This window comes from Nymphalis io, chromosome 9 (assembly GCF_905147045.1).
Source record: "Nymphalis io chromosome 9, ilAglIoxx1.1, whole genome shotgun sequence".
Taxonomy (NCBI): Eukaryota; Metazoa; Arthropoda; class Insecta; order Lepidoptera; family Nymphalidae; genus Nymphalis; species Nymphalis io.
This window is the reverse complement of record NC_065896.1, coordinates 3,688,444-3,710,937: the sequence shown is the minus strand read 5'-3', so window position 1 is coordinate 3,710,937 and position 22,494 is coordinate 3,688,444. Positions and strand designations below refer to the sequence as shown.

General features: G+C 35.9%; 1 protein-coding gene across 2 annotated transcripts in view; it reads right to left on the bottom strand.

Annotated features, from left to right (window-relative positions):
- The window catches only part of LOC126770798 (protein eva-1 homolog C-like), a 41,046-nt gene that overhangs the window by 5,696 nt on the left and 12,856 nt on the right, over positions 1-22,494 (bottom strand). For both annotated transcript variants that reach the window (XM_050490362.1, XM_050490363.1), the window contains exons 2-4: positions 13,936-14,150; positions 12,117-12,255; positions 1,511-1,660 (exon numbers count right to left, since the gene is read on the bottom strand). In XM_050490362.1, the coding sequence (XP_050346319.1) occupies positions 1,511-1,660; positions 12,117-12,255; positions 13,936-14,150 (504 nt within the window). The remainder of the gene's footprint in view (positions 1-1,510; positions 1,661-12,116; positions 12,256-13,935; positions 14,151-22,494) is intronic.

Here is a 22,494-nt window from a genome sequence, read left to right as displayed (position 1 = left end):
AGTATTCGTTCGTTATATTATGCTCTAGTTTAAAAGCGTTATAAGTAATTAAGACAACAAAGTCGTAGGTTAATATAATACAATAAAAAAAACAATAATACGATAATTGATACAAAAGATAGGTGGAAAGGCAAATGGACCACCTGAAGTTATCATCACTGCCTATAAACATTGGCATTGTAAGAATATTAACAGTCCCTTACATCGCCAATTTGCCACCAATCTTGGGAACTAAGATGTGATATCCGTCATGTCTGTAGTTACACTGGTTCACTCACCCTTCAAATCGGAACACAACAATATTAAGTACTGTTGTTTTGCGGCAGAATATCTGATGATCGAGTGGGACATGTCAAGACGAGTTTGCATAAAGCCCTAAATAAAGACTAGTACTTCAAAATGTAAAATAAAAACAATATGAATAATAATTAATCTTGTATAGTCAGTTCCGTGTATAGGTTTTTTTCTTCATAGTAGGAAGCTAGGCAGGCAAATGAACCAACAGATATAGGCTACATCCATAAGTACTATATAAAATATAAACTATTCCATACATTGTAAATCTGCTTAGAATCGTAGCAACCATGATATGTAAAACTCGCGTGCCTGTAATTGACATATTTCCCCTTCAAACAAGAACAAAGCAATATCATACAACTGTTTGGTGGTATAATAAATGATGAGGGGTTCCACCCTGATAAATCATAGGGCAAGAGACCATAGTCTCTTATTTATTATTACATTTATTTTGTCTTTATTGCTCACAATATAAAAATACAAAAAAAGATAAATTATAAAGTTTGATAATATGGCTTTGACGCTTACAGTGTTATCTTCCAGTCTATCTATGAAGAAATCGGACAGAACAAAAATTATGCATTTTAAATTAAGTAAGAGAACTCATATTATATGTATCATATTCAATACATGTAAGTAACAGCCTGTAAATGTCCCACTGCTGGGCTAAAAGGCCTCCTCTCCCTATTTGAGGAGAAGGTTTGGAGCTTATTCCACCACGCTGCTCCAATGCGGGGTGGTGGAATACACATGTGGCAGAATTTCGGTGAAATTAGACACATGCAGGTTTCCTCAGGATGTTTTCCTTCACCGAAAAGCACGAGATGAATCATAAACAGAAATTAAGCACATGAACATTCAGAGGTGCTTGCCCGGGTTTGAACCCACGTTCATCGGTTAAGATTCACGCGGTCTTACCACTGGGCCATCTCGACTTCAATTATTTTGACTTCAATTATTCAATACATGTACCTACATATAAAGACACATGTATTGTGTAATATGAATTAATTATATTAAAAGAGTTCAGGCGCAGAAACAGCTTTACGTGCTTTCCGAGGCGCGATGGTTTACTCACATCCAACGTCCAGACTCCAGACTGCTACGAAAAATTTTCGACGGAAAACCCCAATATCTTTTTATTTGCCTGACCTGGGGTTTGAACCCAGAGAGTAATTACGGCCTTATATATATAATTCATATATTATCTTACTCTCAGCAATATTGTCTTGGTACTGAGGGCAGTTCATCGTTTCGTAAGGAGCTCTTCCGAATTCAGCGTTGAATATCGCAACTCGGGAATGCGCGTTACAGCTCAACTTGACCACTTCATCTTCACATCCCGTGCGGCTGCGGAACTCGGCTGTTGATAAACCGTTATCATTAAACCAGTTACAATTACTAATAATAATTGTTATAATTCATTCTGATAAAATATACAACATTCCTTTTTTAATTTAGCAATTTAACTATTTATTACGAGAAACATCTTTGATTTCGATGAAAGAAAAACTTCACGATTGTATTTTTTGCAACGGTCCGATATGTAACGATTGAGGGAAACATTTCTGACGTAACAATATTTAACTTCTATCACGTAGATATACGTTTTATACAATGATTCTTAGAAAGTACATCTATTGGTCGTTCCCGAAGGTTCATTTTTTCTTTTGTTCTTGAGTTTAAAGAACAATATAAAACTCTGCATATATTTAAAAAAAAAACAAATTTGTAACAAATACAGTCAACCCGCATTACACGAAGCAACGTACAAAGCTTTGCACAGATTTGGTTAATTAAAGATGTTACTCTTACAGCGTAACTTAACCCAAGGTATTTTATAAGCTATTTTATCGATGACTTGAAATTAAAATTAATTAATCAACATTTATACTTTGTTAAATCTACTTTTTATATCATATCATAAATGTGAAATATGCTTCTTCCAAATACCATAATAAATATATAATATATTATAAATGTAAAAGGTAATAAGAACAGTGGTTAATTATATATAATTTAATTTTCAAAATTATATTTTTTTTTCATTCAAATACATACAGTAACAGCCTGTTAATGTCCTACTGCTGGGCTAAAGCCTCTTCTCCCTTTTTGAGGAGAAGGTTTAGAGCTTATTCCACCACGCTGCTCCAATGCGGGTTGGTAGAATACACGTGGCAGAATTTCAATGAAATTAGACACATGCAGGTTTCCTCACGATGTTTTCCTTCACCTTCAAGCACGAGATGAATTATAACCACAAATTAAGCACATGAATATTCAGAGGTGCTTGCCCGGGTTTGAACCCACGATCGTCGGTTAAGATTCACGCGTTCTTACCACTAGGCCATCTCGGCATTTTTTTAAATACATAATATCATATCAATTTTTGACTTTCTAATAAACACTCATAGCATGAATAAAAACGCAATAAAAATAGGTTTACGTCTATTCGGGTATCTGATTGAATAAATTAATTTTCTTTCAAAATTCCATTATGCCTATAAAAATCATTGATTATTTCCTAAAAGCCTTCAAGGGGCTACGTATAATGTATAATTTAATATGCGAACATGAAAGACCCCTCATAAGAGTTCATTTACCTCCCCACTTTTACTTTATTGATGGAAATTATTTACTGTCATGGTTTCAAGCTAATGTCGCATATTATTATTTCATAAATATGAACTGCGATGGTGTAATGGATACAACAAAAAGGTTTGAAAACCGAAGATCGAACTTACAATCTAAGCAAGCATTAAAATTTCACGTGCTCATTTTGTTTTTATAAATCACTTTTTCTTAGTGATGATGGAAAATTAATGATGAGCGATGTTGATGATGTTCTATTAAGCCGCACTGGAGTATTATGGTATAATAAATAAACCTTTTTCATGGTAAAATATACCCCAGTCTTTGGCCAGCTTTGGTAAAATTACGGTATGCATTAAATTCAAATAAAAAAATCAATAAACATGGCACAAATTAAAAAATATACAAAAATTTTTTAGAATTGATATATTATCGATGGGTTCTCTTCCTTGTATGAGTCACAAGCATACATAGCATTGTAGTTTCCAAACATGAATTTAAGTATCGTCAAACTTTTTCTAAATTAACTATATCAATTGCTATGTAAACTGTCGCAACCCTTTCATGTCATTAGAAATCTTACACCGCCAATCCAGTAAAAGGAGTGAGAATTCATCAATTAGTACCGGAGTGTTTTATACAGGGGAAACGTATTCACTATTATAATGAACGTGTGTAGCGCAAACATTAGTTTTGTTTTCGACAGACGAAGAATTTGTAAAGTGATCTCAAAAAATACTAATTTAACTATTCTTCTAAAATTAACTTAAAATAAAATTGTTTTAATAAAAATATAAGCAAAGTATATTATTTATAGCATATTATTATAAGCTATTGTATGAACCACATTGTTAGCTTGTTAAAAAATAAATTAACATATAACATAGCTAATATAATTCCTTGTGACTTAAGTGTCACGCGAGAACGTAATTAAATCAACATAAAATAAGTCAATTAATGCAATAAACGACACGCAAATTTAGAAATGACGTTGAAAAGTATTTAAATTAGTTTTTAAAATTTATCGAAAAAATATCTCAATATGCGTTCATAAACAACTGGTAGCATAGCCATTGATTCAAATATAACAATATAATAATTTTAAATATTTAATACAATTTAAAATTAAAAAGGTAAATAGTTATTAAACATAACTGTTTGTGTAAAGGTCTCTGAAAATGATATGAAATAAAAAAAGTTTTTATATCGCTCGTCTGCACAAAATACTCCCTATCTAGCCACACCTACGCCGCGCCTAGGGCGGTGACCTCTACCATAAATTTAATAACCTAACATAAATCACATCACTACACTCACTAGCCCTCGCAAGCCGACAGCGATTAGTGATCCCCTCACCGTTCGGAAAGTAGTTCATTGTATTCAGTGAAATTTGTCCAAAGATACGTTCATTGCTTTTTTTTAAAAGGTAGGCTGACTAGCAGATGGGCCACTTGATAGTAAGTAGTCACCACCGCCTATTAATATTGGCGAAGAAATATTAACCATTCCGTTCATCGATATTGGGCCACTAATCTTGGGACCCAATAAGTAGTAAGTTTTGCGGTAGAATATTTGATGCGTGTGTGGTACCTAACCAAACGAGCTTGCACAGAACAGAAAGTAAATGTTATGTCCCTTTTGAAGTTACACTGGCTCAGTTACCCTTTAAACAGGAACACAACAATACTAAATATTGTTGTTTTGCAGTAAAATATCTGATGTGTGGGTGGTACCTCATAATGCGACTGTGGGTAAGACTGCGAGTCTGCTAATAAACTTTATACAGAGATAAGTAAACAAAATAATTATCTTTTAATTTCATCATGAACATACAAAAGTATGTGAGTATGTCCTTTGTAACATAACTATGACATTTTTTCATATTAAATAATCTGAAACACACGATTGGTACATAAATAAATAAAAAACACAAATTAAAACAAAACGAGAAATTTATTCAAATTTTTTTTTTTTTTTTTTCTTTTCTATATAATATTTATTATTTTTTCTTGTCTACATCTTGTATTTGACGTGTGTATATAACATTTTATAGAAGTAAATAATTGAGACGATTTTATTTTATAATTTCTATGTATATTTTATTAATTAAGGAGAGGATTTACAAAGATTGCCGTGAGATTCATTTACCCCGCTAGACGACTATAAGTCATATGCAGATACTAGAATTCCTTTCGACGCATGTAGAGCATACGTTAACATTACAAAGTTAAACTCAAAGAATATTTATTTAATATAAAGTCACACTGTTTGCTTTACAAATACATTATAAAGAACGTACAACGGAACGTATTTTTATCTTTAACATGACAAGAACGTTGGAAACTAAGCAAACTTCTTACATCTCAATACTTACAGAGTTTTAGATGGTTCAAAAAGGATAAGATAAATGTTCATGATTTTTTTTTCTTTTTATCTTTAAGCTGCAATGGCCCAATGGTAAGAACGCATGAATCTTAACCGATGATCGCGGATTCAAACCCGGGCAAGCACCACTGAATTTTCATGTGCTAAATTTGTTATTATAATTCATTTCGTGCTTGATGGTGAAGGAAAGCTGTATGTGTCAAATTTCACTAAAATTCTGCCACATGCGTATTCCACCAACCCGCATTGGAGCAGCGTGGTGGAATAAGCTCCAAACCTTCTCCTCAAAAAGGGAGAGGAGGCCTTAACCCAGCAGTGGGATATTCACAGACTCTTACTTATTTTATCTTTAAAAACATTTTGACAACAATCATACTATATCACTCTAGTACCTTCATATCACTACATATGATAAAATAAAGTCTGCTTGAACTCAAAAACCACTGAACTGATTTTCATACGGTTTTCAAAAATGGACAGAGTGACATAAAAATGTTTTTGTGTAAATTTGCTGAAATATAACCATGATTGTTGAAGATGTCGGAAAAAATCATGACGACAGAGAACTATCCAGGCGGCACACCTGGGCGGGATAAACCAATAGTTATATTATTTACGATAAAAACATTTTATTTAGAGCCTTATAAAATGAGCAGCGCGAAATCGGGACGAGTAGCTTAGTAGTCATTTATAGCTCTTATTTTTTATTAGAAACAAACATACAAAAATGAATTTAATAAATATAAATATTTTATATAATTTTGATAGCGATAGAACCGTTCACTGGTCAACGGAGTCCTTTCTATATCGGGCCATAATACAAAAAACATCATAAGCTTAAAAGGACGAAGGATAGACATTATTATTTTTAGAAAATGATTTTCCATTACGCCTTCCAGCAAATATTTTCTTTGGAAGTCCTTGTTTTATCACGTAGTACCTGGGCGACCGAGTTTTACTCTAGAAATTACTCAATTAATTAATTTGATATATATATATATAGGCGTCTGCATCTTTGACAGATGATTTAAGCGGACACGTTTTAGTGGGTCATTTACATTTTATTTACCTTATTAAATGACAATACAAAAGCGCTTGAAAGTGTCCACTTCAATATAGTCTATTTTGATTTTGTTGTTTCCATTCAAAACTGAAGGATATTGTTTCGGTCGTCATTTCGTATGTCAACGCTAGTCCAATTTGATATAAATAATCATGTAAATGCAATATATATATGTGTAAAAGAATATAGTATAACTATTATAAGATGTAACTTTTGTATATCTCTCACTCGTTTTTATATGTACATATATAGTGCATACTGCACGCTAGAAGAACACTATTCGTATTTCATTCAATTCTATTTTATTTCGTATCATTATACTGCATTGGAGCAGCGTGTTGGAATAAGTTTCAAACTGTCTCCTCATGAAGACAGGAAGCTAAGGCATCAAGCGCTAAGGCGCAGCATTGGGCTAATTGACTGTCATATACTTTCATAGCAAATTTATAGAAAATATTAGTTATAGTTTTGTTAATTCGTAGTTAGCTACGGGAAAAAAATATTTCATGTTTGGAAAAATCTTATTTTCATCAATCTGATATGAAACATGTTAAAAGATTATTTTAAGACGCTTTATTATATCCATAAATTCTATTTCAATATAATATTAATTGGCATTTTATCTTAATGAGTATACGAGTAAGTAATCGAAATGAGTAATCGAAAAGTTTGTTATTAATTATTGTTAAATAAACAAGACTATACCGTACAATGAAGCGATAAGGAAAAGTTACTTAATCTCATTAATTTTACAAAATTGCTCACTCGAAAGTTGCCTATAATCTGATTTTTACGAGGAAACTTAACACCGAAGGAGTGCAAAGTTCATGAATAAATAAACTAGGAATAAATCAAACGGGGCTAGGCGGCAACCACATTTTGTCCAACCGCTCAACTTTGTCCAACCGTAAAATGGTGTTGCCATACATTAAAATTTCATGCATGTATGCCTTATATTTTTAATGGCAACACTTTAAAATATAGATGATAAAAAAGCGTGAAGTTCATATGTGTTGATTTCCATACAAGACATAAATTTGTTAGCTAACTAGAAAATACATATAAATATAATAACATATTTTTTGCCAGTTGATCCCGTTATAATCTACGTTCAATATTGTTAGCTTTTTTTCCTGTAACGTGACAAATGATGCTTTAAAGAGTATATTTAAATAATATATTTGATTTCGATAAACAAACAATAAAATCTCAAAGGAGGTTAGCCAACTGCGCAGTTACAGACAGAAGCGCAGTTACAGACATATAGAGCATAAGTGTACGCGCAAATACTCTCTCGACTGTGACTCGTCACGACAGGATAGAGTTCAGGCGCAGGACCAACGGTTTTACGTCTTTTTCGAGTCACGGGAGTGTAAACACATCCAACTATCAGACTCCAGGCTGCTGCGAAGAATTTTTCTACAAAAAAAATTATAACTTTTTATTGGGCCGAATTAGGATTTGAAACCATGACTCGGGATCTGGGACCTCTAACCATTAGACCAACGAGACAGCCAGCCTTTGATTTGTAGCTAAACACCGACAAGAGGACGTAATTAAGCAAATATAATCAAATACTTAAGGTTCTCTACATATACCTCCATTCTGAAAATCAATGCAAATACGCGTATTTAGTTTGCCAAATGGTGTGCTGTCCTTATCACGAAATTATACATATATGTCAGAGATAATAAATTTAAGCGGGTATACGACGTGGAGTACCGGCTTAGAATGCCGTGGAGTACCGGCTTAGAATAGTACTCCCCCAATCTCATCCCGTGGGTGTCGTAAGAGGCGACTGAGGGACGGGGAAAAGGGGGGATGGGCAGCAGCGTCCCCCCCTCCCATAAACATCTTACCCCCTACTGCGCTCGCCAACACGCCTGCCCAGCGCGGCGAGTATGGGCAAACCCCTCCCTTAATGGCAGATGCGCCCAAAAAAAGGCCCCCAATTACCGGCAAGCCCGCTAGGCCCGACCAAGGTAGCGGTCGCGGTATCGGCAGGGCAGGGGGTGCTAAGAATCACCGGTTCACGGCAGGCTACCGTATAAAACGACTGAAAATGGCAACGTATAATGGACGCTCGATGAGGCTGGACCATCACCTCGCCGAATTAGAAGTAGAGTTAAGTCATATAAACTGGCATATACTGGGGTTATCTGAAGTCCGAAGACAGGGGGAGGACACGATAACTCTAGAGTCCGGTAACTTACTCTACTTCCGCGAAGGTGATAACCTCTCCCAGGGTGGTGTCGGTTTTCTAGTCAAAAAGGATCTCATTAGCAGCATTGTGGAAATCAGTAGTGTGTCGAACCGGGTAGCGTACCTTGTCCTAAAACTTTCCGACAGGTACTCCCTGAAGGTTGTACAGGTATATGCGCCAACTTCGACATACTCTGATGATGTGGTCGAAGCGATGTACGAGGACATCGCAAAGGCCCTCAACGACACCTCGAGGGCCCACTACAATGTTGTTATGGGAGACTTTAATGCTAAAGTGGGAGTACAAGATAGCGGTGAATCGAAAGTCGGACCTTACGGCTTGGGCTGCAGAAATCACAGGGGGCAAATGCTGGTAAACTTTCTCGAAGCGCAGGGGCTTTTTTTGATGAATTCTTTCTTTCAAAAAAAGCCTCAGAGGAGGTGGACCTGGCGAAGCCCCGATAACGTGACAAGGAACGAGATAGACTTTATCATTTCGAATAAAAGGCACATATTTAGAGATGTTTCAGTGATCAACAGGTTTAATACCGGAAGTGATCACCGCTTGGTTCGAGGCACTCTAAATATCAACATAAAAGCCGAAAGATCGAGAATGATGAGGTCTACTCTCCGACCTACCATGCTCCAAGCTGCTCAAGGCTCCGAAAAGTTCCAAATGGAACTTCAAAATCAATTCACCGCGTTGGAAACCATAAGCAGCATTGATGAGAGAACCGACACGCTGGTCAAAATACTGCAAAACACATCCCGCAAGTGTTTTCCGCCACAGAGAAGAGACAACGCACCAAAACTCTCTGCTGAGACACTCGAGCTCATGAGAAAACGACGAGAACTACCATCGTTTTTGTCAGATAAGGCCTTAAACCGAACAATAAAAACGCTGACGCGACGCGATCTCCGACGCTCCAATACCCGTGCCATCAAGGCTGCGATTGAGCAAAATCGGGGATCGAAAGTGTTCGCTCGCAAGTTTGGGAGGCCGCGTCTGACAAAACTTAAAACTGAAAATGGTGGGGTCGTTACCTCTAGGCCTGAGATTATCGGAGAAGTAGAGAGGTTTTATGGGCAGTTGTTCTCTTCAAGATCGGATAAACCCGTGGGAATCAGTATTGATGACCAGCGCGCCCCTCTTATGCGCCATTACTCCGAGGAGCTCCCGGTCGTTGACCAAGGAGAGATTAGGGCGGCTCTAGAACAGCTTAAAAACAACAAAGCTCCGGGAGATGACGGAATCACAACAGAGTTGCTTAAGGCAGGCGGGACTCCGGTCCTGAAAGAGCTAGCAAGCCTCTTTAATTCCGTCATCCAACATGGCAAGACCCCGGAAACGTGGAGCGGGAGTGAGGTGGTACTGTTTTTCAAGAAAGGTGATAAAACCCTCTTGAAAAACTACAGACCAATCTCCCTCCTGAGTCACGTGTATAAGCTGTTCTCAAGAGTCGTCACGAACCGTCTCGCCAGACGACTTGACGAGTTCCAGCCCCCAGAGCAAGCCGGCTTTCGATCAGGCTACAGCACCGTGGACCACATCCATACTGTTCGGCAGATTGTGCAGAAGACCGAAGAGTACAATCAGCCGCTGTGTATGGCATTTGTGGACTACGAGAAAGCCTTCGACTCCATCGAAACCTGGGCAGTGCTCGACTCATTGCAGAGATGTCATATCGATTGGAGATATATCGAGGTACTGAGATGTCTGTACAACGCCGCTACAATGACTGTCCACATCCAGGACTGTAAGACGAAGGCGATCCAACTGCGCAGAGGGGTGAGACAGGGGGATGTAATATCCCCGAAACTGTTCACCAACGCGTTGGAAGACGTTTTCAAAACGCTGGATTGGACTAGGTATGGAGTCAATGTAAACGGCGAGTACATCTCACACCTTCGATTTGCCGACGATATCGTCATCATAGCAGAGTCGCTGGAACAACTCACCGAAATGCTGCGTAGCCTAGGCGAGTCTTCGCGGTGTGTCGGTCTCGGTATGAACTTGGACAAGACCAAGGTCATGTTCAATAGGCATGTCGTGCCGGGACCGATATACGTCGAGGGGAAACCTCTCGAAGTTGTTAGTGAATATACCTACCTAGGACAGATAATACAAGTCGGTAGGAACAACTTCGAGAAGGAAGCCGATCGAAGAATTCGCTTGGGATGGGCAGCATTTGGCAACCTTCGTCAAGTCCTCAAGTCGTCTATACCGCAGTGTTTGAAGACGAAAGTCTTCAACCAATGCGTCTTACCTGCCATGACATACGGTGCCGAAACGTGGACACTAACTGCGGGACTAGTCCACAAATTCAAAGTCGCTCAGCGTGCTATGGAGCGAGCTATGCTCGGAGTATCTTTGAAGGATAAGATCAGAAATGAGATTATCCGGAAAAGAAACGGAGTCACCGACATAGCTTGCAAAATTAGCAGGCTGAAGTGGCAGTGGGCTGGTCACGTATGTCGTAGGACCGATGGCCGTTGGAGCAGACGAGTCCTAGAGTGGAGACCGCGAATCGGCAAGCGCAGCGTAGGGCGCCCTCCAGCCAGGTGGACCGACGACCTTAAGAAGGTGGCGGGCACCAACTGGATGCGGAAGGCGGAGGACAGGGAGCTTTGGCGCACCTTGGGAGAGGCCTATGTTCAGCAGTGGACAACGATTGGCTGTTGATTGATACGACGTCACTTATTTTATTAGAATAGCAACACCACACAAGGTGATTGACTTCTTATGGGTTACTGGTCGGTTGGCAGACGTCAAGTTGTAAAAAAATATAATGAAAAATATAATGGTGTATCTGTCAGTAGTACGTGTGATCGTTTGTCTAGCGACCCCCTTGGTCTTTTGCTCTCAGGACAGCGCCAGCGCCGGACGTGCGCACTGACTGATTTAATAAAATAAACATATTGGACGACAATGGCGGCCATTAAAATGGCAATCCATTTGAATCCGCAACATATATGTGTGTATGACTTAATGGTATTAAATTAAATGACATTCCTTCTTAATAAGCAAATGTATCTGTTTCAATTAACATTTAATTTATACATATATTTAAATAAGAAGGTACCATCTTTTTTGACTTTCATTTCATTGGTTATAGTAAGTTTAACAAGTAAAAAATTTTATAAACTACTAGTATTCGCCGACGTTTTATAAGGCCTCTCCCAATAAAACGTGGGCGAAGCCGAGGGCGAATACTGGGGTATAATATAAAATAAGTAGCCTATGTCCAATAATGGGGTTCAAGCTTGCTTCATACCAAATTTTATTAAAATCGGTTCAGTGGTTTAGACTTAAAATCATAACAGACAGAGTTATTTTCGCATTTATAATATTAGGGTAGACTTACGTCAATAATAAAGTGAGAGAAAATCGAATACAATCGTTAGTTTAAAAAGTTGATTACTGATTAAAACATTAACCATTTAATTTATTGCCAGTTACTCTCGGTAGAATGTACATTTCGAGCCGATTGTAGAATTAAAATTTTGTAAAATGACGAATGAAAAGATATTTTATTAGTTTAGTGAATATTCAGAAGTACTTAAACCACATACTTACAAGGTCTGCACTTATATGCAACTTCCACAAACTTCCTTGCACGCGGACAGGGGTCAATCAACTCCGGTTTCGACTTAGTGCTGAACTTACACTGTGGCTTCTTCTGACATGCCTCGACCACCGTTTGCAGCAGTGAATACTGTATGGAGAGGTTCGTTGTCATAAGTTAGTTAATAATATATTAGCGTATTTGCTGAACGCTTCGTTCATTAACAATTTATGCGACAAGACTGTTTATTAATAGTTTAGGGGCATGACACAAGAGAGCGACGTGTGGTTTGCCGTTACGGCATACGACGTTCAACCCCCAAGGCGCATGAATAGATATTTCACGTCAAAATAGTAGTCGAGATATGACTATTAAAATGATATATACTATCAATCTATTATAGCTGATTGGCGTGGTTGGTAGAACATTTGCCTTTCACGCCGAAGATTGTGGGTTCGATTCCCACCCAGGACAGCCATTTGTGTGCATGAACATGTCTGTTTGTTCTAAGTCTGGCTGTAATTATCTATATAAGTATGTATTTACAAAAGAAATTAGTATATGTAGTATATCAGTTGTCTGGTTTCCATAGCACAAGCTTTGTACAAGCTTAATTTGGGATCATCTTTTTATTCCAGGATTTATCTTTTTATTCCAGGAAGGCAAAATGATTGGACCACCTTATGGTAAGTGGTATGCTTATATTTGCTTTATTATTTGTAAAACTGTAGCTATAAATTGTATAGTTATTTTGTTATATCCTGAGATATTAATATAACATTAATTAAAAAATGAACAGATCTCCAAAAGTTTTAAAAACGTTCGATTTTTACGATGAAACAAACATTCAATTAAGATAAAAATAATAAAAAACAAAGTTATGAAAATACAATTTTATTGATAATATTTTGTATTCACTCATATTTAATAACTACCGAAACTCGTTGCTTCCCATTTTTTTACTGTTTTACACGCGTAAACAACAGGCGTTGTCTTAAATGGCCGTATTGTATATTTCTCTATACAAAATGGTGTGACAAATATCCTTAATGTCTCTAATCTCTTAATGTCATAGCTTATTTCTGTCAGTTAGTCAGTAATTATGTGACGCAACTCGTTGCATTATCAGACATTGTGTAATGTTTCAAGTAATTTTTTTATAAAATAGATAGGCGGTCGTGTCTATTGGCAACCTGATGGTGGTCACACTCACCTATAGAAGTTAGCGTCAATGCGCCACCAACGCTGGGAACAAAGATGTTTATATCTCCCTTGTGCATATAGTTACACTGACTTACTCATTCTTTAAACCAGAATACAATAATACTAAGTATTTCCGTTTGGCGGTAGAATATTTTTTTTTTTTTTTTTTTTTTTTTTTTTTTTTTTTTTTTTTTTTTTTTTTTTTTTTTTTTTTTTATAGAATAGGAAGGTGGACGAGCATATGGGCCACCTGATGGTAAGTGGTCACCAAACGCCCTTAGACATTGGCATTCTAAGAAATGTCAACCATCGCTTATAGCCAATGCGCCACCAACCTTGGGAACTAAGATTTTATGTCCCTTGTGCCTGTAATTACACTGGCTCACTCACCCTTCAAACCGGAACACAACAATATCAAGTATTGCTGTTTTGCGGTAGAATATCTGATGAGTGGGTGGTACCTACCCAGACGAGCTTGCACAAAGCCCTACCACCAGTAGATATGATGAGTAGGTAGTACTTATCCAGATGTCTCAGCGCCTTACCCACAATGAAGAATATCCAATTCAATCGTTTTAGAATTACCACTTATATTATAAAATAAATATAAATAAGAATAAAAAATACCTGCATAGTATTAGGCCATAAACACTTTTCCTCGTCAGCTAAACCATTTGAATCGACATTTGATTTGATTGCAACACAACCGTGCCCTCCAGGCGCCGCTTTACCGTACTGAGCAACTTGAATATTGATAGAGGTACCAGGAGGACAGGACAGTGATACCATTTCATCGTCACATGCAGCTCGTTGAGTCGTCTTGAGAGTACCAGTCAATAATGCTGTAACAAAAAGAGAAGTTAGGATGATATTAGACAACCATGAGTACGAATATACTTAGTATACAGTATCTAATTATGACGTGTCTTATTCGTAAATTGGGACAATGTTTGTAGAAAACTTGCTAACTTTTAACGTGATTTTCATCAAAACACAAATTGCGGCAAATATCAAGAAGATAGATTAGATTTGTAGATAAGCTATATTTGAAAAAATATGTCTTAATATAATATACTCTTAATAATATGTATAGACTATGCACGATTCAAATAAAAGACGATAATGGAGGACGTAGTCCTGGATACAAAAATACACACACACTCACACAGACAGAAAATTTATAACCTCGAATAAAATAAAAATACGTCCATATAACTTCAATGAATAAAAAGGTTTTATAAAAGGATTCTAAATAAGGGTAAGCATCTCAGAGGTTTTCAAGTGCTCGATTTGTAAATACAAATCACTTCAAATCGCTTCCTCAAATAAGAACATTGTGGAAAAAGGTTAGTCCGGTTAGGTAGTAAAGGTCTCGTCTATATGACATTTAAAATTTTCGTTTGCCAAATATATATTTCGTTTTTAGGCTAGCTAGGCTGCCGTGCATATGGGCCACCTGTAAGAGAAATGGTTCATACCGCCCATAGGCATTTGTGCTAAAAAAATTATTAACCACTAATCTTGAGAACTAAGATGATAAGAGAAGGGTGAGTGAATGAGTCCAGCCAGCCAGTACTCTGTTTTGCCCTAGAATATCTTCAATCTGTGTTATCTAGCCAGACGAGCTTGCACAAAACCGACCAAGTAGAAACAAAACTAACCGTCAAAGAGACGATAAGGTAATCCACCATCATTAAACTAGGCTATACATATAATTATTTATTATATTTTTAGAATAGTTAGGAAATTGTATATTTTTCTATTTCATTTTTATAACGTATTACTTTTGTTAATAATATTCATGTATCATGTATAAATATTAAATCACATTTATGTCGATAAATTTATATATAATACAGGTTGTAGAAAAAAATGTTACTGGTAGTTGGTTTGATCTAGAAGACTAAAAGAAGTGAAAAATAATAGAAGTGTAAAGGGTTTAAGATTTTTAATTTTTATCCTTGATATGAATTTCTGAAAACTGAATATTTTAAACTAACTGAACATTGATACATACTTTATAACATTGAAATTTATAACATTCATCTCTTAGAAATTCATTTAATTTCAGTCATTGAACTTTTTTAATTTAAATTTTTAAGCAATTAATTCAGTTCTTGTGTGGTTTTCATGGTCAACCTTAAGTTGAGATATAAAAGTCCAATATCACACTAGTATTTAAAAATTAATAATCAAAAAATAATAATAAAGAACACATTTTGATATTACGTTTTTGAAGGTGCAAAAACATTTGGTTGTTCAACGCTTCACCGAACGCTGAAAGCAACATTTGTTTAATTTTGTTTTCTTATTAGAAAAATTTTAATCTTGTCGGATTAAAATTTCATTAGAATTTTGTATTAAAGAAATTGAAATCATATTTATTCATAGGCAGGTTTTTAAATGTTTTTTTTTATTCTAACTTATGTTTTTTTCAATCGGAAAAGGTCGCCGCTTTTAGCGTTAGGTATGTAGTCCTACCCTCAAATGCTGTTTGCACCCATGAGCATAACTTCAAAATTATGAGATCATATCATCAGCACGCCTCGTATCTTTTTCTTATGCTTTTATTGAAATATCACAAATTGAAAACAGTTTTGGGCAAATTTAATAAACAGAAAATTAATTATATGAGAACTATTAAATTAGGTATTAGATTAGTGAATGATTTAAATTAATCTAAAAGTAAATAACTTTAAGTAAATTTTAATCATATTGGGAACGAGATAATTTTTAATTTTAGAACGTTTTTAAATTTCATAATAGATAAATTAAATTAAGTATCATGAATTAAGGATAAATCGCCATGGGGAATACTCTGGAATCGACCACCTTCATAGAAGGATACAGCCCGCTGACCTAATTGTATGACATAATTTCTGCTTAATCCAAAGGTTAACAGTTATGACCTTTAAATTTTTCTTTTCTATCATATTTACGAATGGTCTTTTATGGTAGAACAAAAATATTAATAATTAACGATATTATGTATTTATTTCAAAGTATTAAAAAATATTAATCTAAATGACCGCTGCAGACTTCCTTCGCCTGACCGCTGCAGAGAATAGACGTGTGTTCATTGCTTCCTTAAACTAGTAAAAAGTGTCCCGGAATTCTATACTTTGTGTGAAATATACCTATCATCATAATTTCATCAACAATCTTTTAAACAAAATAATATCGAAGTGCATGTGACAGTAAGAGGAGCCACCTACCTCACACCGAAAGCACACAGCGAAAGCAGAGCGGTTGCTATTTTTTGACTCGCTCGCACAGTGACCCTGCGTTTGACGCGTACGCTTATACACGTAAGTTCGTACATCGACTTTATTGTATTGTAAAACTTATTGCGATTGCTGGTTGAAATTATTTAACAAATAATGAGCGTAACACGATCGCCTCTTACAACCACAGGTGGTGGATCACAACCTGATCTATCAAAATTACACGTGGATATTCCTGGATCGCAAATAACATTTCGCTCTAAACGGAAACAACCAGCTGATCGAGAATGTGAGTGCTCGGAAGAAATTAAACTCATACGCAGTGAATTAACCCGCATTACTACACTGCTGGAATCATATGCTGCGACTAACTCGCAAATGATGGTACAAATGAATGACTCTATTGGATCAATAAAAACAGAAATTAGTAATCTAAAGCTTTCTCATACCGAAATAAAAAAATCATTTGATAACAACTAAAAGCTAAAACAAAACAAGCTAAAATCAGCGCTGAAATACATGATATAAAATCGTTAACTTCCAGAATCTCATTAGAACACAACAATGTAAAATCTCAGTTATCCCAATTAGAAACAAAATTAAATACTGATAAGAAGAAAATAGAATCACTAGAAACTAATATGCAGGAATTAAAAGTAAGTCTGATCCCCATGACCAAGAATAATGACATATACACAAACGAAAAGTTGATTCGCGAAGTACAAGAACGCAAGAAGAGAGAAAATAATATAATTATTATGGGAGTTGCTGAAAGTTACTCCAACATCACGATAGAGAGGAATTTACTGGATGAGGCTGAAGTACTCAAAATACTGGAGCAAATAGCCACAGACATGCCAAAACCGAGAAATATTTTCCGTATTGGTAGGTATAACCCAGGAAAAAATCGTAAAATTAAAGTCTGCTTTGAAAAGCCAGAAACAGCATTGTCAGTGCTTAAGAGCCGTAATAAACTGCCTAACAATTTAAAAATATTCTCTGACCAAACTCCCACCCAACATAAATTCTACACACTTTTAAAAACTGAGCTAAACGAACGTATATCCAAGGGCGAAACCGATATAACAAAATAAATAAGTCAACGGAACACCAACTATCGTCAAAACCCCTACAAAAAACTCCAATCAACAATAATAAATGACACTATAAGTTACCAAATAGCAAATGACTATCGAGAATTACGCACTGAAAAGTCACGTTTATCCTTCTTGTACCTAAATGCCCGCAGTATTAAAAAAAAGGAAAACTAGACGAATTAAAATGCATTTTAAAATCCATACCATCGACCATTTATATCATCCTTCTCTCTGAAACTTGGATAGCATCCGAAGATCAAGCGAAACAAATACAGATAGAAAACTATACACATTACTATAATTTCAGAACAGACGTTAGGGGAGGTGGAGTGTCGGCTTACGTACATAATGATCTACAGCATAGATTAATAGACTCAATTTACCAGGGTGGAAACAACTACCTATGGGTACACATTGAACAAGGCGCGGTAGATATTGGGTTAGTTTACAGGCCTGGTGATACAAATTTTGAACAATTTCTTAAAGACTATGATAGCCAATTACAACTACGTAGAAGATCGATAGTATTTGGTGATTTTAATATCAATTTATTGGAAAAAGACAAACGAATAACCAAATATAAACAAATAATACAAGAATCGGGGCATAGGCTGCTGAACAAAATTAATGAATTACACTGCACAAGAGACTCAACTACAAAAAAATCAATTATAGACCACGTAAGTACAAATTTAAGCACGAATAATTTCACTGTCGCTATTATTAACTCATCATTATCAAATCACAAAAACATATATGTTCAATTGAATAAATTCAAAGCTCCAAAAAGAATACGAACCACTTATGAAGCTATAGATTACACAAAGTTGTACAGTTCCCTAGAGTCCTCGCAATTGATTAACTCAATTGAGAACTATACAGAGCTTGAAAATATAATAAAACAATATGTTCCGTCCGTAACAGCCTGTGAATGTCCCACTGCTGGGCTAAAGGCCTCCTCTCCTCTTTTTGAGGAGAAGGTTTGGAGCTTATTCCACCACGCTGCTCCAATGCGGGTTGGTAGAATTCACATGTGGCAGAATTTCAGTGAAATTAGACACATGCAGGTTTCCTCACGATGTTTTCCTTCACCGTAAAGCACGAGATGAATTATAATCACAAATTAAGCACATGAAAATTCAGTGGTGCTTGCCCGGGTTTGAACCCACGATCATCGGTTAAGATTCACGCGTTCTTACCACTGGGCCATCTCGGCTTTTAACTGGACTGTAAAGAAAGAAAAACCAAAATTTTAAACCACATAAGAGATGATTGGATAAGCAAAGATATCGTCGATGGAATAAGTCAGAGGAACTTTTTATGGACGCAATATAAAAACAATCCCGACAATGAGTATGTAAAAAATCAATTTTATTCAAAGAGAAATGAAATAGGTACGTTGATACAAAATACAAAAGATACATACTATTACAAACTATTTACAAACAACGCAAAGAATCCTAATAAAATTTGGACCTTAGTTAATAAATTATGTAGTAATAAAATAAGTCAAAGTTGTGCTCCCTCTAAAATAATAGTAGAATCAAAAATAATTTCTGATACAAACGATATTTGTAACGTATTAAACAAATATTTCGCAAGAATAGGTTTCCTCTTAGCAAAAAGAATACCAACACGACACCACAGCATCCTACACACAATTAATACAATCAATGAACATGAACTTGTAACATTCAAACCGTGTAGCTTTTGTGAGATTGAAAGACTGATAGGGGATCTTGATTCGAATGCAAGTAGTGGTATAGATAAGATTAGTACAAAAGTATTGAAATGTTTATGTAATTTAATATCAAAATGTCTGGCACGCTGTTTTAACAAGCTTATGTCCGAGGGACTATTCCCAGACTCATTAAAGGTCGCAAAAATAACACCTATACACAAATCTGGATCTTTAACAAACCCAGAAAATTATCGTCCAATATCTGTGCTACCTGTTCTCTCAAAAATCTTAGAAAAATTAATTCACAACCGCTTAATAACGTATTTGGACTCTTTTGATTTCATTACTGAACGACAATACGGCTTTAGAGCTAGAAGTAACACCACTGCTGCAACTGTAGATCTAGTAACAAAATTAAGACAGAACCTAGATAGAAAGAACATAGCTCTGGGCGTATTTATCGACTTAAAAAAAACCTTTGATACCGTAAGTCATAAAATCTTATTACATAAACTTCAAAACATAGGTATCAAAGGTACTGTACTAGAAATGTTAAAATCGTACCTAACAAACAGATTGCAAATCGTCAAAATTGGTGATATACAAAGTAGTGCTTTGCCTGTCACCTGTGGTGTTCCACAGGGCTCAATTTTGGGACCACTTCTCTTTTTAATTTATGTAAACGATATTGCAACTTTGAAACTAAATGGTCACCTGACTTTGTATGCAGATGACACCTGTTTAATCTATTTCGGTAATAACATAAATGATATAATTTCTCAAGCTCAACGTGATTTAGATGTTTTGCATAAATGGTTCAATCAAAATCTTTTAACTATTAACGTTTCCAAAACTTGTTACATTGTATTCAAAACTAAAAATAAAAGGATTGCACCGCATGTTCCATTAACTATTGACAATTTTCCAATTGAGCAGAAAAACTGTGAAAAATATTTAGGGTTACGAATAGACAATCACTTAACTTTCAAATATCAAGTAGATTACATTAATAAAAAACATTCCTCTTTAATTGGGTCATTAACAAATATTTCAAAATGCTTACCTAAAAAAATAAAGTATAACATCTACAATTCGCTAGTAAAATCGCATTTATTGTATTTAATAGAAATATGGGGTAATACTGGAAAAACAAAACTGCAAGAACTACAAAGAAAACAAAATAAAATTATTAAAATACTTTTTAGATATCCACCTTTGACATCAACAACTAAACTTTACAAAGAAACAAATATTATGAACTTACGACAACTTTATGTATATAATTCTTGTATTCTCATTAGAAAAATTATTAATAAATCGATACATTCAGAATTGTCATTTATAAAACAAAGCAATAAACGTAGCACCCGTAGACCAAGCTTATTAGTACTCCCAAAAATTAGAACCAAATTTGCAAAAAAAAATATAACTTTCGATGGAGCACAACTATATAACAAATTACCATCTTATATAAAAAATGTAAGCTCAGTTAACGGGTTCAAGTCTCAACTCTCAAAATATATTTTAGAGAATACCCACTTTTGTACCGATTAAAATACACACATCTATTTTACTATATTACATTCCGTTAACTAAGTATCTATAAGGCGATTATATTTTTTGTCATCTTTACATTTATCATACTGTTCTCATGTAAGTGAATCTGTCTTTTTGAGAATAAATTCTTAAACCTCAAATGGCTGTATTAGAAAGAGATAGGAAGCAAAAACGTGGTCGTCTTTTTAAAACACGAATTCTCGATATCAGGGCGTTTGAATCAAGTGACATCTGTAATGGGACAGCTGGACTCCGGACATGATTGGAGTAGCTTGGTAGTCACCGTTCATACTAAATATAGCTTTACCAATGTTACTGTATACATAACTGTATTTAAATATTTTTTCAAATAATTTCAAAATTTTTTTATGTATTTTTTTTCATTAATATTTAAGATACTTTGCGTCTCTTTTGCATATCGTAGTTACTTATAAGCATGGTCATTTTAACCCTTAAACCTAATTTATAAAAAGTTATTTTCCAATTATAACTGTGTCATGTTGGCAATCATAAAAAAATAAAGATAAGTCTGTTAACTAAACCATTTAAAACAATTTTAATAATTTCAATTATTATATCTCCAATTGATTTTTTAATTTCATCTCTTAAATAGCTTCGACTGATAGATTAGACAAGATCGAAACTGCAAGTTTTTCAAGCCTTACATATACACGAGGCTCTTACACTGGGTACCGCGACTGCAAGCTGATGGCATTCGAATCAACTTGAATATTGACGCGAGTGAAATATGTTAATGCATTCAAAAGCGGTTCTGTCTCAATATACCTTAGCATGTTTTTTTTTATATTCGCCGGGAGGGCAAATGACTCTACTCCACCTGATGGTAAGTGGTAGTAGAGTCCAAACGCGACGACGGCCAGTACAGACGGGGAAAATGTTCTGCACTAGTCGCCTTTGCCTTGCCGGCCCGCAAGATGCCTCTTCATGCCTCGTTTGAAGGAACCCGGGTTGTAAGAGGAGGGGAACACGTGAGCTGGTAAGGAATTCCATTTTTTGGAAGTGCGACAAAGAAAGGAGTTGCCAAATTCCTTTGTGCGCGATGGAATTGATGTCACAGTTAGGCGGTGACATCGAGAACCAGCTCGCGTGAACCTAAGAAGGAAGGGGGAAGCAGGAATTAGAGAGAATAATTCCTCAGAGCACTTGCCGTGATACAGTCGATAGAAAGCGCTCAGAGCTGCTATCTCGCGACGCAATTGTAAAGGTTCAAGGGTGTTTGTGACCTTTACGTCGCCACTAATGCGTACTGCACGTCGCTGCAACGGGTCCAAGGCCTCCAGTAGGTACTTAGCTGAGCCATCCCAAAGGTGCGAGCAATATTCAACGCAAGACCGTACCTGTGCTTTGTATAACAGGCACAGTTGTTGTGGCGTGAAAAAACGCCGCACCTTGTTCAGAACTCCGAGTTTCCGTGAAGCTGTTTTTATAATAGCCTCGATGTAATCCCTTGGACTAAGGTCGCAGCGAACGTCCATCCCCAGCATGGCGATTTTGCTTTGTATCATCAGCGGTGTTCCACAGAGGGAGGGATGAGGGTAAAATGGTGACTTTTTCGCTATGAGAGCGGATACCTGTGTTTTCTTGGCATTAAACTCAACAAGATGTG